The following is a 16,106-nucleotide window of genomic DNA, read 5'->3' on the forward strand; positions in this document are numbered from 1 at the left end:
AGCAGGCTTGGTGCTGTGACTAGTGCCCTGGGGAACCTGTTCCAGTGGCAAATGAGAATATAATAGATCTCTAATCTATAGATATCTGACAAAGTAAGCAATGAATAATCACTGGATGAAATGCATAAAATGAAACATCATTACTTCTCTTTCCTGACAGTGTCTTCAACAGCAAGTTGCAGATTCAGAGTTTTACTTTCTCCTTAAGTATTGCACTCCTTTTCTGCATTTTGACAGAAGGCAGGATGTGCAAACAATGGTTAGTCACAGCAGACGTGTATGCATTCCTGTACTTGTGAAGGAATACCTGTATTTAACTGAAAGGATGCATAAATGTATAGCCACAGGATGGAAGGAACACTGATATAGCAGCCACAAAAAGCTGCAACAGCCCTCTCCATAAGCATCTTCTTCAGTCTCTTTTATAAATAGCAACTCTTTACCTACCTTTCTAATGGTAATCATCACTTTGAACCCAATAAATTTAATGTTGACATACAAGATATTTTTAAAAGTAACTCTAATAGAGAAATAGAAATGTGGAGTCCTATCCTGAGTCCTATGCACACTGACAAAAATCTTTCAACTATTTAATGTTAGATAAAGTTAATGTTTCATCACATGTTAATCACTTGCAGATTTTCTTCTCTACCACTTACAGTCTCTTGAAAGAGTTCAGGGTGCATTCCTCGTACAAAATGTAGAGCAAACATTAACTGATCAGCCTGAAAGAAAAGAAAAAAAAAAAAAAAAAAAAAAAAAAGCATTAGCATGTTCATCAGAAGTCACCTTTATGGCTCAGTAGTCTTTAAAATTTCACATAGATAATGCTGCAAAATTAGCAGCAGATAGAGAACAAATAAGTGATCAGCTAACAAATATTAGAACAGAATACTAAGGTGGATGGATTGTTAGTCAAGCTGCACGATAACTGTTATACTTTCAACATCTTCCAACCTCCATCGTGATCACTGAAGGTGAAAATCTTCCATGCTATAAATCTCCAATCTGTACTCAGGCTTTGAAATATTCCACCTTTTCTAACATATACAAATAGCGTTCCTTTCAGCATTCAAAAGATCTGATGACTTAATGGAACACTTCACAGTCATGATTTCAAATAAAGACTTTAAATTATTATCGGTATTCCATAAGATTCCACTTGAACTTTGATAAATCAAAATCCTTAGAAATACTGCTACTTCTACATCCTCAGTGTAGGGATGCTAGATTTTTAGGGGTAAAATCTTCTAAAATCTCTCCGTTCTCACCAAGCAAACTTCAGACTTGTGATATTTATACTACTGGTCAGAAGGTCTGTGCAGACTTATTGTGTCTCTGTCAGCATAGGACTACAATACAAACACCTTCTTTTATGACTGCTCCAACTGAAAGTAAAAATGAAATCTGAAAGTGAGAGGTGTATCTATCCTAGGTTTTCACCAAGAAGCAAGAAAAGCCATCTGATGCAGATACCAAGCGAACAAGACTTTAAGAGCATTATATAGACAAACAGAAAAACAGATGGAAACAAACAAGGTAACAGGTAGAGAACTGGGGCAGAAATGAAAAGAGGAAATAGAATATGACATTGTCTGTTGTTTGGGTTTTTTTAAAACCCAAAAAATAATCACACAAAGCCTTCCAATGATAACTATGTCACACACTCATACTTGGGAAACACTAGAAATAAGACCAAACAGAATGAAGAGTTCCTAGAAAAATATAGTCTTACCTTAAGCAAACAACGGCAAACATATTCATACACTGTATGTTTCAATGTGTAAATAAGCGACTCGATTCTTTCGTCAGTATTGGTTGAATCCTAAAAGTAAAGTTTTGATTTCTAAAATTTATGTGGAAGTAGAAAAGAACAACAAGTAAACTTCAGTTGGAATGACACAAATTATCTGGACTCTGTGACACTCATCATTTCTAAAAACATACTATTGAGCTCACTTGTAGCTACCGGGAAGCACAAGACAAAATGTGAAGTTCATGCTGAGGCAAAGCAGTGTATAATTTGGCCTTTTATAATCTTTCCGTGAATGTCATTCCGCATTATACCTAAGGTAAACATAGAGCGAAAGAGATAATATTGTTTTTTCTTAATTTATTAACATCCTTGATGTTTCATGGCTTTCACTTGGTAAAAAATTGTTTTTGCATTAAATTTTTAAACAATTTCTATACAAGTATGTTGATATTAACTGTATTAACTAGACTTGCAGCTAGTATTTGGCTCAAATGAAATAAGCAGTGTAGAAAATAGAAAATATAATCTCTCCATAAAAACTTACACACTAAAAGAGCAATTACAACAGGAAAAACTGAAAGAAAGGGAGGATAAAAGAAAGAAGAAGCAAGGAAAAAAAGAAAAGGGACAATGGTATTGCAGGTACTATGAGGTCCATCTGAAACAAGTTCCCTTCTACCTTGCTGAAACTGGAAGATAAGGACTTAAAAAGAAGGGCAATGTGGATTCACAGGTTACCTTGACTAGCATCTTCCCAGTTTCTAGAAGATTGCATGGGAAAATTCAGAAGTGGACAGAGGAAAGAAGATAGGAAGAAAGCGGAGGTGAACGTGACAGAAGACAGAAGGTAAGCTTTCGAAAGGTTAATATAATAAGCAGGAAGGAAAGAAATTACAGAAACGTGTGAAAAAAAGAACAAGGAATTAGAAATCTCAAGGTGGGGAAAAGAAGAAATAGGTGAAGAGCTTTAATGAGGGCAAGAGTGCATCATTGGAAGCATATTTCTGCTCATGATTAGAGCTGAAGTGAAGTTGTAAGCAGAGACATCAGAGTAAAGGGGAACCCAAAAGTTACATGATAAAAGGCAAGCAAATGCATTTTTCAAGTGGGAACAAGGAGATGAATTTTGGAGATGCTGAATAAAAGCATAGCATAGCATTAATCAGTGTGCATTTTTAGGCCTAAAGAGTGAGGTGATGAGGAATGAATCCACAATTCTGCACTTTAGTAAAAAAAATGTAATGACCATGAGAAGAAAGAAGCGTAAAAATGACATTTTCAGCCAGACATGCATGCTTAAAATCTATATAACAACACACAAAATTTAGATCTTCCTTCAAATAACTTGATGATATAGAAGTATAGATATTTTCTTATTCTACCCCATGTTGACAGAACTAGATTTATTTATTAGATTTATTTATCATAAGTGAAAGCTTTGTTTAAACAAAGTTATAATCATTCCTAACTCACCTTAGACAAAAAGCAAGACTGAAATTAAAAATAGGAGCTTGTTCTCAGAAGGCTCAGCAATTTTACAACTCATATGTAACATAAATTACATTAAAAACCATAAAATTATAATAAAAAAAAATTCCTGTCCATCTATTCTGAATATGTAAAGCGTAACAGGTCAGCATCTCTACTTATTATACATTATTCTCTAAAACAGTCCAACTAAAACATTCTAAAGACCAAAGCGAGCCAATGCACCTGCAGCACACAAAGCTTTGGGAAAACAGAACATACCTGTTCACTTTGCAGTGCTCTTTGGAAAAGCCGTAGAAACGCCGCCAAACTAAAACGGTACATATTATTAATTTTGGACAGGTCAGAGATAATAAAGTACATCTTGCTAGCACTCTCAGCTAAAGGGAGATATGCATTCCTCTCCTGTGGATAAAAGAAATACAGATATACATAAAAAATAGTACATTACTGCCATCTGTTGGCTATTATGTACATATTTATTGGTGCTATTGAAGAAACATCCATGTGACTTGCACTGCTTAAGAAAACAGAATACTTTCTGACTTTGCAAGCTGGGGCACACGCACTAAAGCCCTCCACACTGTCTTTAGCTTTTAAACACGTCAAAAAATGTTTCTCTAGAAAGTTCTTTCAGTTGTGAAGAACATCTTGGAAATTAACTCTAAGGGCACTGAGGTCCCCACCCACCACAGAGCCCTTCCCAAAACTTAGTAACAAATTCAAAACAGAGCAAATAGGAGAAAAATGTAACAGGAGAAAAACTTGTAGTGTGTTACAAAAAACAGCATGCCAGATGAACAGCACCACCAACTAACTACCTTTTTGCAGTTCTGAGAGATTAATTAAATAAGAACGTCCATATGAGCCTTGAAAGTCAGTCATATTTGCAGTAGCCAGTGGCAAAAATAGAAATAAAATAAAAATCCAGTGACAGCCAATGGGTCTTTGGGAAAAATTTCTTTAATTCAAACTGGCAGACTTTAAACTGTACAGGTATTCACCACATGTAAAACAAAGGAATTTAAGTACCGAAAATGCTTTCTGCACTTCTTACTTCATAGGACAGATTTAGTATGGTACTGATTTTATTCTCCTGTAATATATATACACACAAGATTTCTTTTTTAGCAGAGTAAAAAAAGCAATAGAAGGATTATAATTTTTTTTTCTACCTGATCAAGGGAACTCTGAAGTCTGTGAGATTCAGCAAGTGATTCTTGGATGAGTGCACTACTTGCTTTAGTCTGATTCAAAGATTCAATCAGATCTTTATTTTCCAGTATATTGCCTTGTGATGTTGCAAGTGTCTGGAAAGAAAAAAAGTCACCTACGTTACACACACGTAAAAATAAAAACACCTGTAAAGCCTGTAAAGTAACCATTTTGAAAGCTGATATATGTATTTCTGAAGCACTGAATGCACTGAGGGTACAGGTGGTTTACTCAAAAACTGACATATTGTACCAATGAAGGACAGAAAATACAACCTAAGACCAAACTCTCAAAATCCAGACTGCCAAATTCAGAACATGAGCTGCCAGTAAGCTTCTGAGAATTTCTATTATCAGATTTTTCTGCACCAACATCCCAACAGTAAGTACAAATCAGAAATACTGTTAATTTCTATTTAACTACCAATTTAACCTCAAATTGACTACTTGCAATTACTTGCTGTACTCAAATTCTTTCTCCCTCAAAAAAAACAAAACAAAACAAAACAAAAAACAAAACAAAAAACAGAACTGTCCATGCAACAGGAGAGATGAATATTCATGATTACAACATTTTCAGTTTTGTCATCAAAGATCCCTTCAACATCCTTGTAATTGCACCTCCTCTTTCCCGAGTTCTCCTCTCCAAACACTTGCATATCTAGTAAGGACAGGGAAAATGAATGATTCCTTGTCATTTAAGTGTTTTGGGTTTTGATTTTTTTAATTTTTTTTTTAAACTTAGTTTTCAGTAGATACACTTCAGAACAATTTCTTTGTCATACAACAACCTAAACTTGACTTCTTGTCAGTTACACTTTATTGTCAGGCTAAGCATTTGTCTCAGTCATGAACAAATAATCCAGCAACAATGCTACAAAGGTCCAGATCTGCTCAACTGAATTAAGACTGTATACTGTATTTTAAGTGAAAAACAGTATTTACTAAAATACGATAGCCTGTTTTTTGCAGCCAGTTTGCAGGCCTTATAAGCTGGCATGTCTTAGAAGCCACACCTGTATTTCCTATAACAGCACATGAGGATATTTGGATGTAGAGATTCATGTAGTTATCTACCTGGAGAGTTGGAAAAGACTACTTGTTTCTTCATGGTGCTTGATTTTGCACTGAAGAATCATAGAATAAGCTAAAAGATGCCACAGCATGCATGCTGCTACCCCATGGTTTTGGGAAGAAAACCATTACAGTACTTCAGATAAGATTTTTTATGTTGCTTTAGGATTAATGTGAATTTAGCTCAATGACCTCAACCATTGATTTACTTTGAAAAAAATCAATGTAGTGCCAGTCAGTTTCGACTGAGCTTTAGGTTACTCCCTTCAATATCAAAGAATATTCTGATTTCAGTGCTATCAGGAACGCCGAATCTGAAACTAGCTCTGGTGTTAATACTTTGCACTTTTTATTGCGAACTCCTCAGGCATCTGTTACTTCCTGAAATTTGGCAACTTTTGACAACGTTTAATGTATTGAAATATTACAATTTCATGACAGACATACATAATTATCATCTTTTTTTCTCCCAGGCAAGTAATGCTTTTATATTATCACATCAAAAATTCAGAGGGATCTTTATTCCAATACTTTAACCTTCTTCACTGAAACATATAAAAATATCAAAATGATCTTATCATTCTAGCAGATACAGCAGGTAACTTTATTTTACCTCCAAAAGAGATTCCTCAAGCTTAGCTAGTTGTATCTTCTTTTCTTCTTCTTGTTGTAACAGCTTTGTCTTCTGCTCTTCCAAATCAGGCTTTTCATGCTGAATGGTTAAAGCCAAAAGCTAAAAAGAAAGATTATTTTACATGGTAGGAAATATTATAACATTTCATTATCTACATTAATGGCAATATAGCATAATATATACACATCAACTGTATAGCAGTGTATAGTCTATACTTTAGAAAGCAAACTTATAAGAGTTTGAAAGAAAACAGAAACTTAGTGATTAATCTCTTGTAACTGAGGTAGGTGAGATAGTTTCAGTTTTCTTTATTGGACTTGATCCCGAAGTGTATAAAAACAAGATTCTAAACCTTCAATTTAGTATCAGCATTGGTTTTAACTCTTCTATTTGTGCGCTAGAGAATATCTGCACAACCATTAACACAAATGGCACCATGCGGCCTCTACCAGAACCTACAGGTACCTATGAATGTTCATTATCTACATACATGAACATACATACATATTGTTTTCATTGCCTACCTGTCCTCTTAAGCCACTTCCTGTTGTAGTAAAGTTGACTTCCATAACAATAGAAGAAGCATCAGGTGGGATGAGGGGATTTGGGTTCCTTGTTGATAGAAAAATACGGAACTCTTCATTATAATCTATCATTTTTTCACCTATTTGTATAGCATAGCGGGGTCCTGTAAATTAAAAATACTTATTATTTTCAGATCATTACACATTGTTCACAGAGTAAATGTAGGTATTTGTGTTATTCATTATGATCAATAGATTAAAAGATACCTTATGAACAATTTATAAATGAATTTTACAAAGAATAATAAATAAAAACTGATGGAACGTAACCTATTGTGCATTGTTAGACAGAAAAATGGAATAGTGTAGTATAGCGTGTGAAAGTTACATGATGAAAATACTTAATTGACCAGGTTCATTTAATTATTATTACCCAATAAAAAAGCATAAATGGTAAAAAAAATAAAAAATAAAAAATAAAAGGTACTTGATGTAAACGTACTACAAACGAATATTTGAAATCTTCTAATGATGACAGGAGATAAAACCTCATAGAAGACACACTGGATAATTCTTCTTTTGTCTAAGGATCCTGTCATAATTTAAACTAAATAACTACTTATTAGATAACAAGAGAAATATTCCATTAAGAAATATCTCATAATTTTTTCTTACGGCAATCACATTTCATATAATGACAGGAGGAAATAAACAATTTAATTCCAGCTGTCACGGTTTCAAATTATATTTATACTGATACTTCTTTTACATTTCTTAACACGCTTCTCACAGAATTAGACCCTATCTATAGCCTCTCACCATTCTCCTTCTATCAAACTGTCAACGGTTTACAGGCTGGTTTCCATTCTAGCCTTGTCAGAAAAGACTCTAACAGGCATGACTAAAGAAGGATTTTTGCCTCCTGATAATAAAAAAGAAGGAAAAGGAAAAGTTTCAAAGTGAAAACTTCTCTTCCAGAGAATTTTCTAAAGTGGCACAGTTAGTTGCTTCTCTGTTCTTAGCAGGAGGAGTGAAAGATCAGGAATGCTCCAAGTATAAGTCTCTTGATATAAACACTGGTACAGATGAAAATCACACATCAATTTTGCTTCTGTGCCGAAGATCAGAATAAACTGTAGGCTTATGTTGTAAAAATGTCAAGTTGAAAATGGAACCCATACAAGGACAAAGTTACTATAGCATATAAATTCACATTTTTCCTAAATTTATTTCATTCCACGCAGTGAAAAGGTGTACAGTCATCACAAACAAAACAATGCAGACAAGTCCTCACTACCATCTCCACAGTCTGACAAACAGAAGGTGTGTACTTGATAGTCAAGTGACAGAAATGACTCAAAAAAGTGACCAGTTCTCCCTTTTCAAAAAGAACTCCCTAGTTTGGACTTGAACAGACCTACCAAAACCTTGTGTTTGAAATTACCACTAGAAATTAACCTAATTAATTTAAATTGTAGAAGAGTTTATATAAACAATTCATTCTAATTCCAGCTGAAAAAATCTTTAATATTTCCCAGTATTTTTCAACTTAGCAAACAAGGGCATACCTCCAACATATTTCACGTGTTAGCAGCAGGTAATGTTAGCAGCATATTAAAGAGGAAAAAGCCAGGCAATACACAGGGTTTCAAAAAAAATAAAAAAAAATAAAAAAATCAGGTTTTATAGGATCTACATGGATCCAGCTTTCAAAAGCTTTGAACAAGCACTTTGAAAGACCTTAGTCATTTACCTTGGACAACAAGATCTTTCCTTAGCAATGGGTAAAGTACAGGTTCCATTCCATCCATTTCCTGTATAATAAGAGTTTTCCCAAACCTCACTGCCAGCTCAAGAGTCGTTAGGAAGTTGGCGTCCTGGGCAAATGAAATCAAATTCCTCTGAGTAATATTATTTTTAGGACTTTCATGATAGTGTTAAGAAGTGAACATTTTACTGATGTTTTTAAAACACCTTAGGAATGAATAGAAAGACACTATACCAGGAATCTGAATCTATGCACCAATAGTAGAGCTATACAATTCTACTACAAGCATCACATGGCAGCCACAAGTATATCATTTAAATAAGTTTTCTAGTAAAGGAACAATTCAGCTACTGACATAAAATCAACCTATTTAACATGCCTAACTACCACAGACCTATCACAGGTCTTGTGTCATGTCTGTCAGGTGTATCTGGAAGTTATGAGTAGTTAGAGCATCACTAGGTAGCTACACTGCCAAACTGAATCAAGACTTAAAGGCAGGATTCACATTCATCTTAAGATATCAAATCGTAGGCTTTTGTCTGCAGGCATCTAAATGCGCACTTGGTTGTTAAGATTCCAATTCATCACAAATCACAGGAGATCCAAGACAATGCAGAATCCTAATAAAGCCAATCTAAGTAATTAAGTATTACTTAACCAGAACCAAAATGCCTGCATGTGGCTGGCAAGGGTCTCTGTAAGACCTACCATTCTTTTGAAGCAATACTCTGAGGCAAGGTGCAGTCCAACAAGAGACTTTTGAATGACACCACAAGCCTGCCAACATTTGCGCGAATGAAACAAGCCTATCCACCCATGTTAAGTGACATGGTGTCTTAAACTGAAATTCAACGTAGTATTTCCAATGTAGACAACACAGAGCACATATGTACTCCTGAAATCCAAAGAAGAGCAACCAAGAATACAAAAAAGAAATGCTCTCCTTTTTAAAAATCTTTTATCATCTCCCTCCTTCTTAGCAGGAAATACTATATTCTAGGAGAGGACACAAAAAGAGACAAGTTTCGAGAAGTAATACTACAATAATGTTGGGTCTCAATTTTAAATACTCTGATATTTTCCCCAAAGTAAAGGAATTACCTGAACCTGATAACAGAATCACTGTTATCTAGAATTCTACAACAAATTACATGAAAATATGACCTATTTTTTGTTGATAGCCATCACAACCCTTAATAAACTTCTCTGAAGTCTGGAATTGAGTGTTCTCAAGCAGAATAGAATTGTAAGACGAGGAAAAAATACTGAACCTGCTGGTTAACAACTTCCAAACGTGATTCCTTCAAATGTGTCTTCAACCATTCTGTAGCCCGGAATGAAGGGTCGATCAAAAATGGGCAAACTTTACTCTAAGAAAAAAAAATCAGAAAATATGATTTAAGAATTGAATTGAATGGGGAAAAAAAAAAAAAAAAAGAATACATCAAATTCAGTCTCCTTTTATTTCTCTACAATGATGTTAAGAGTATTTTACTACAGTTTTCATTAACAATAATAACCTAATAAAAAAGGAAATCAAGCAATAGTAGAAGAACACTGTTATCTTTTTGTTTTTTTGAACAGTTTGATAGCTTTCTTGTGGATGTCACAACTAAAATATCATGCTCATTACCAGTTTTAAAAGGATGCTGAATAAAACACATGCACAAAAAAACAATTTGAGCTCAGGAATGGCTTGATAAAAGCTCTTTACAGACAGTGAGACGCATTTAATCAAGAAAAAAAGATGAAAATAGAATTCAGTTACAACATTTAAGTACATTTGAGAGTACAAAATCATATTTGTTGAAGAACTTTGTAATCAAAGTGAGAAAGGCATAGCTAGATCTAATATAAAGATGATAAAGCAGAATTGAATTGGAAAAGAGGCTGTAACTAGTTTCTGAGAACCATCAATCATCCAAGAAAAGTATGTGTGGCAAATATAAATTCTCTCTTAAATGGCTTTAAATCTCTATTTTCTAGCAGATCTAATAACTACATTATAACTACAGTATTATACGAGTGCACGATTGCATAATGTACATTTATTGTCACTAATTCATATGCAATTATGTTATGATAATGAATCATGAAAATATTAAGGTGTGGGCTGCTCTGAAAGTAATGCCTTCTATTTTCTTACATTGGCCCACAGTGTAAGGGAGCAGATGCTGGTGGTAGGGCAGTAAAGGCTGAACCTTCCCACCAATATGCCATTACATTTTGTTGCTGTGGGACAGATGGCAGCAGAGAGGCAGTGTGACAAAATGACATCTGACATGGAAGTGCACATGAAGCACTGAAATCCTCCTTGTGGAAAAAACTGCATCTACTAATATTCTTTGATACTTGCTGAACATTTATGGAGACCAAACAGGGGATGTGAGCACAGTGGTGTGCTTCAGAAGTGGTGACAGCAAGAATGGTTCACCTCTGCTGGTACAGATTTTCACAAGTATGGCATTTGGGCTCTTGTTCATTGTCAGCAAAAATGCAGACCTAATGGTGGTAACTGTTGAAAATTAGTGCTTTGTAGTCAAGAATTTGCTCTAGCAAACTGTGTTATCGTGCTCTCTGCATCTGCTGTAGATTCTGTGGAAATAAATAGGAGGCACTACTTTCATAGTGACCTAAGTATAATTTATTATAATTCTTTTCTCATGTATTAGCTATTGGTCTTAAGTGAATGCCATTTTATATCCTGTATCACATAGCTAATCTATGAACACTTAAGGATTTCACATCTAGATATTTTGAACAACATCTGCATATATCCTTTCCTGTTTTCAAAACAAAAGTAGTATTAGAACATGCCAAATACGCATTTGTAAAAATAAATTTACCTGCAAGATAACAAGAGCATTTTCTATTGAAAGGTCATCTGAAGGTAAACCTTCACTTTTCCAAACTAACTCCTCACTTTCTGTACACAGGAACCGCCGTAAATCAAACTCTGATAAAAGACAGATTGTAGGTCTCTGTTAATATTTATAGTCTGCACATTTTAAAGTCTTCACCACTTTGTATACAGCAGAGATTCTGTCTTAATGGAGTGCAAGTCTGTAGATTTCCCTTATTTTATTTCTTGAACTTAATGCTAATATCTAGCTGATGTTATAAAAAAAATTGGTGCTGTTAACACAGATAATAATGCTTACTGAAAAAACAGAAGTATTCAGAACCCATAGGCAAGTTTTGAACTGTTAATGTGAATACATTCATCCATATCAATTTAATTTTAAGCAAGGACTACGGGGTTAAGTATTAAAAAAAAAAAAGTATTTATAATCTTAAGAATTAACAGAATAATCCCAATAAATAGTCCATCTCTATATACAACTATATACTGAATAGGAATGAATACAGTACTTTTCACTTGAGAACACCTAGACTTCCTTGATGAAGCCTAATTGCACACACACACACACACACAAATTACTTTCAAGGCCTGCTGATTTAGTCCATTCATCCAGTCTCGTTTTCCTCTGATCCTCTGGTGCAGCAGAAAGATAGGTAATAAATGCAGCTGCTAACTGAGCTCTTTTAGGCAGTGTGACCAGTTCATCTCTTATCTCTGACACCTTTAAAAAAAGATGAGTACAGAACAGATAGGTGTATTACATAAAAAAAAAAAAAAAAAAAAACTATGTTAATATTTCTCATAAGTTATCAAATAGTCTGAATTAAATTTGGCTGCCATTAAGATTACAAGTGAGACAGTTACTCTCCTTGCACTTCACATACCAATATGTAGCTCACAGCAAAACACACCTGAAAATGTGGAAAAAGGTTTTTTTTTGTTTTTTTTTTTAGCTCTGAGCTATAGCATGGACAGATGTTTCTGAGAATTTGGCTCCTAAAAAAAACGAATCTTATGAACACCTCAGTATGTCAATTACAAGCTACTGGATAAATCATATTAATTTAAGACAAATAAAAAAATATGTGCCCTTATAGTATCAGTTAGTCAATGTAACAACATAGACTCTGATACTAAACATTGTAGGTATTTATTATAATCAGAAATGTGATTCACTGAAGACGCATAAAATAAAATACATTTATCACATATCTTTGAACAATCTACCTGCACTTTGTAAGTACTACCATATTTTTATTTAATCAAACTGATATTAAAAAAAAAGCTGACATACTCACAAAAGCAACATTTTACTCTTTACTTTAAAGGGAAATGAATACAGCTTTGTTACCCCTAAATTCAAAACTATCCTCAAAAGACTATGAGTTCCTGGCTAATGTATCTGCTAGTTTGCTAGGTATGCTAATATATCTACCTATCCCATACCATTAACAGTAGGGTAAACTTTCTAAAGAGAGGGGTAACATACCACAGTGAAGAACCATGAGGAGTCATTCTTAGCGGTCTTTACACTAAGGTTCCAATCTGCCCAGCCCTACTACTACAGATTGAGTACCTGAAAAGCTACTTGCAAGAGAAAATCTTCCATTTCTTTCCATTATACCCAACCCTAACTTTAGAATCACAGAATATCCTGAGTTGGAAGAGACCATAAGGATAATCAAGTCCAACTCCTGACCACTCAAAAATTACACAATATGTCTGAGAGTCTTCTCCAGATGCTTCTTGAACCCTGGCAAGCACAGTGCCATGACCACTTCCCCGCAGAGCCTGTTCCAGTGACTGACCATCCTCTTGATGAAGAATGTTTTCCTGATATCCACTTTTTGTACTGTGTCACCCAAAACTGCACACAATACTCAAAGTGAGGCTACACCAGTGCAGTGGGGCAGACGTTTCCTTTGACCAGCTGGCAATGCTGTGCTTGATGCGCCTCAGTTTAAAAACTTTAAAATTATTTCTGATGAGAAATCAAACAGATGTATACTAAACAGACTGGCTTCTTATTTCATAGCCCCAAAACAGTGCAAAAATTGACTTTTCAAAGTATCAGCAATAAGAAGTATTTTATGAAAATTTTCACTAACCTGGGTGCTCCATCTTTTGTGTTCTCTGTCAAGTTGACTAATCAGTATCTCTGCAGCTTTCAGTGTTTTCTGAGCTTTACTTAGTTCTGCTTCAAGTTTGGCGGCTTCTGTTGTTCTACTTTGAAACCTGTAACACAATTGTTGTTTATAATTGCTATCATGAACTACTGTAATTATGAACAGTTACTTCAAAGGTAGCTTAATTGACTATCACTACAATCCTTGATACAGTCTCTCCCCAGCTTTCTTGTAGGCCCTCTTTGAATACTAGAAAGATTCTATAAGACCTCCCTACAGCCTCTTCTTTTCTACACTGACGTTAAAGTCTAGCCCTTACAAGACACTGAAGTCTTCTTAGACTTATACAGTGAGATACACACTCTTTATTTTTAACATCTGCTGTCTTCTACAATGAGATTTCCAATTCAGTCATTCAGTAGTGAGAAGGTACGTGAAGGAGCACTTCATCTGATCAGTGAGATGAAAAGCATGCTAATAGTATTGATTAACTACTACTGATTGTAAAGATAGCCTAATTATGGCTTCAAAAGATGTACAAGTCTCATAGTGCAGGGAGTTACTCTTGGTCAGGTTAATTTCATCAGTAATACTGTTCACCAATGCTTTTATTTATATCTTGAAATAAACAAAACCAACATACTTATCTTTCAGTTCTGATACTTTTTGACCAACAGAGTTCACAAGATCTTCTAACTTGTGTTTTCTGCCTTCAGTTTTCTTGAGATTCCTAAAAAATGTAACACTTATCTTAAGACAATGGATCCAAAGGAAATAAAATAGTCACTGTAACATAAGAATAATTTATATGGAGACAGTAATGAGACAATTCCTGCTTGTGATCTGTAACAGCAAAATTCATTTTCACATTTAAAATTTTTTAATGCTTCTCACCACGTAGCTTTAAAAATGCAGAACAAATGGATCACACTGAAGTGTATTCTTCGAGATCAAATAAAATTCTTCCAGTATATTATTTTAAGATCTAGCAAAACAATCGGTATATACTCCTCAGATTATGGGTGGTCATAAGACTAATTCATATCATTGTGATTACAAGGAGAAACTGAGAATGCTTGGCATATGCCTAAAAAAAGAGAAATCACACTTCCTATATAATTGCATGGGTTAGTCGCCAACAGAATACATTTTATGCACATCTGTGATGTGTAACTGGTGACAGGCCGAAAGATATCCAAAGCATAGCTTCCAGGAAAAAGAAATTACATTTTTTTCTTACATACTGACACAATTTGACATAAAGGCATGATTCTGCCTCAGCATGAGACAGAAATACTTAATAAGAATAGTTTATAATGAGCTATAGTTTCTTATTTCTTTTCTTCTTAACAATCTTCAAGTTCTCTTAGTCTCTTCTGACATTGTTGGAATTAGGCAAGTTTATTTTATAACAGTGTCTAACTTACGCTTCCAAGACAGCTTTTTCTTTTTCCAAAGGTTGAATTCGTTCTAGGACATGGGAATACTGGACATTAGCATTTACCCAAGCAGCCAATGGAGCAGCTGCAGCACTGGCTCGTTTAGCATTCTAAAAACAAAATAAAAGAAAATAAAAATTAGTAACAATTACAAGTAAATCCTTGAAATATAATGTAAATTAGATAAACACAGGATAAATATAATGTAAATGAGATAAACACTGCAGCAGATTTGCCAGTTATCAAATTTACCAATTAGCCAAATTATCTGATGAAATGATCTTTTTATATTGTTACTAAGAGTTTATATTGTAGGTTACCAAAGAAAATAATGGGTTTACAACTATGAAGCTCCACAGGCGTTATGAAGTTGTAAATGAATTTAAGAATCATCGTGTTCCTTTCCAGACAATCACAACTTTCCCTTTAAAACTAACAAACTAGTATCTAAGAAATCTAGTAGCTACTGTCAAATTAGGTTTGAAAGATCACTAATGTATTTAATAATCATTAGTTCCCCCTTTTTTAATTACATGTAATGTTGACTCTTAAAATCATGTGTGGTTTTTCTGTTGTTGGCTTTATTTTGTGATTTTTTATTTGTTTTATGTAACAGCATCACAAATTACTTTAGGATCAAAAGATGTTCTGTTTTTTGAAAGAAGTTCTTCAACGCTCTCTCGTATTTCTTTTGGAATGTTACGGGCATCAAAGGTTGCAATGTCCTCCTTCACTCCTCTTTTCGCCAAGAAACTGTAAAAAAAAAAAAGAAAGAAAGAAAATACAAACTAAAGAATTCTGCACACACATCATTCCTGAAGATTGCAGAAAGTATTTCACATTGTAAATTATTGTCTTAAGATCAGATCATAAATAAAATCCTCACCTCTTCATGCTCACCCATGATGTATCAAAAATCCCCATAAGCCGTAAAACTCCTTCTAGGATGTCTCTGATTATGTCAGGGGGCATCCGTAGGGACCGAATTTCTGACAATGACTCTGGTTTTATGTTTCCAACTGCTAACTTAGCTTCATTAACCAGTGGCTTAGAATATAAAAACATCATAAAAATAGACATGAGGATATTAGAAACTGAAAATCTGCCATTTTGGCTTTCATGTATCTTCTTCCTTTCAGCATTAAACACTTTAAACCACAGAAAAGGTGTTAACTTAAGCTTCTAGTTCTACGTTACTTCCAAGGCAAGGATGATTC

At 34.3% G+C, this 16,106-nt stretch overlaps 1 protein-coding gene across 3 annotated transcripts in view; it reads right to left on the reverse strand.

Annotated features, from left to right (window-relative positions):
* DYNC2H1 (dynein cytoplasmic 2 heavy chain 1) overlaps nucleotides 1-16,106 on the reverse strand; it is a 139,759-nt gene that overhangs the window by 66,575 nt on the left and 57,078 nt on the right. For 2 of the 3 annotated variants that reach the window (XM_015279695.4, XM_417173.8), the window contains exons 57-71: nucleotides 15,776-15,936; nucleotides 15,519-15,642; nucleotides 14,878-14,999; nucleotides 14,094-14,180; nucleotides 13,433-13,559; nucleotides 11,904-12,045; nucleotides 11,308-11,417; nucleotides 9,733-9,831; nucleotides 8,444-8,567; nucleotides 6,691-6,854; nucleotides 6,146-6,265; nucleotides 4,420-4,554; nucleotides 3,506-3,649; nucleotides 1,736-1,825; nucleotides 660-725 (exon numbers count right to left, since the gene is read on the reverse strand). In XM_015279695.4, coding sequence (XP_015135181.2) covers nucleotides 660-725; nucleotides 1,736-1,825; nucleotides 3,506-3,649; nucleotides 4,420-4,554; nucleotides 6,146-6,265; nucleotides 6,691-6,854; nucleotides 8,444-8,567; nucleotides 9,733-9,831; nucleotides 11,308-11,417; nucleotides 11,904-12,045; nucleotides 13,433-13,559; nucleotides 14,094-14,180; nucleotides 14,878-14,999; nucleotides 15,519-15,642; nucleotides 15,776-15,936 — 1,815 coding nt within the window. Of the gene's footprint in view, nucleotides 1-144; nucleotides 224-659; nucleotides 726-1,735; nucleotides 1,826-3,505; nucleotides 3,650-4,419; nucleotides 4,555-6,145; nucleotides 6,266-6,690; nucleotides 6,855-8,443; nucleotides 8,568-9,732; nucleotides 9,832-11,307; nucleotides 11,418-11,903; nucleotides 12,046-13,432; nucleotides 13,560-14,093; nucleotides 14,181-14,877; nucleotides 15,000-15,518; nucleotides 15,643-15,775; nucleotides 15,937-16,106 lie in introns of all 3 variants that reach the window. The other variant, XR_005861251.2, reaches the window with a different exon arrangement.

This window comes from Gallus gallus, chromosome 1 (genome assembly GCF_016699485.2).
Source record: "Gallus gallus isolate bGalGal1 chromosome 1, bGalGal1.mat.broiler.GRCg7b, whole genome shotgun sequence".
Lineage (NCBI taxonomy): Eukaryota > Metazoa > Chordata > Aves > Galliformes > Phasianidae > Gallus > Gallus gallus.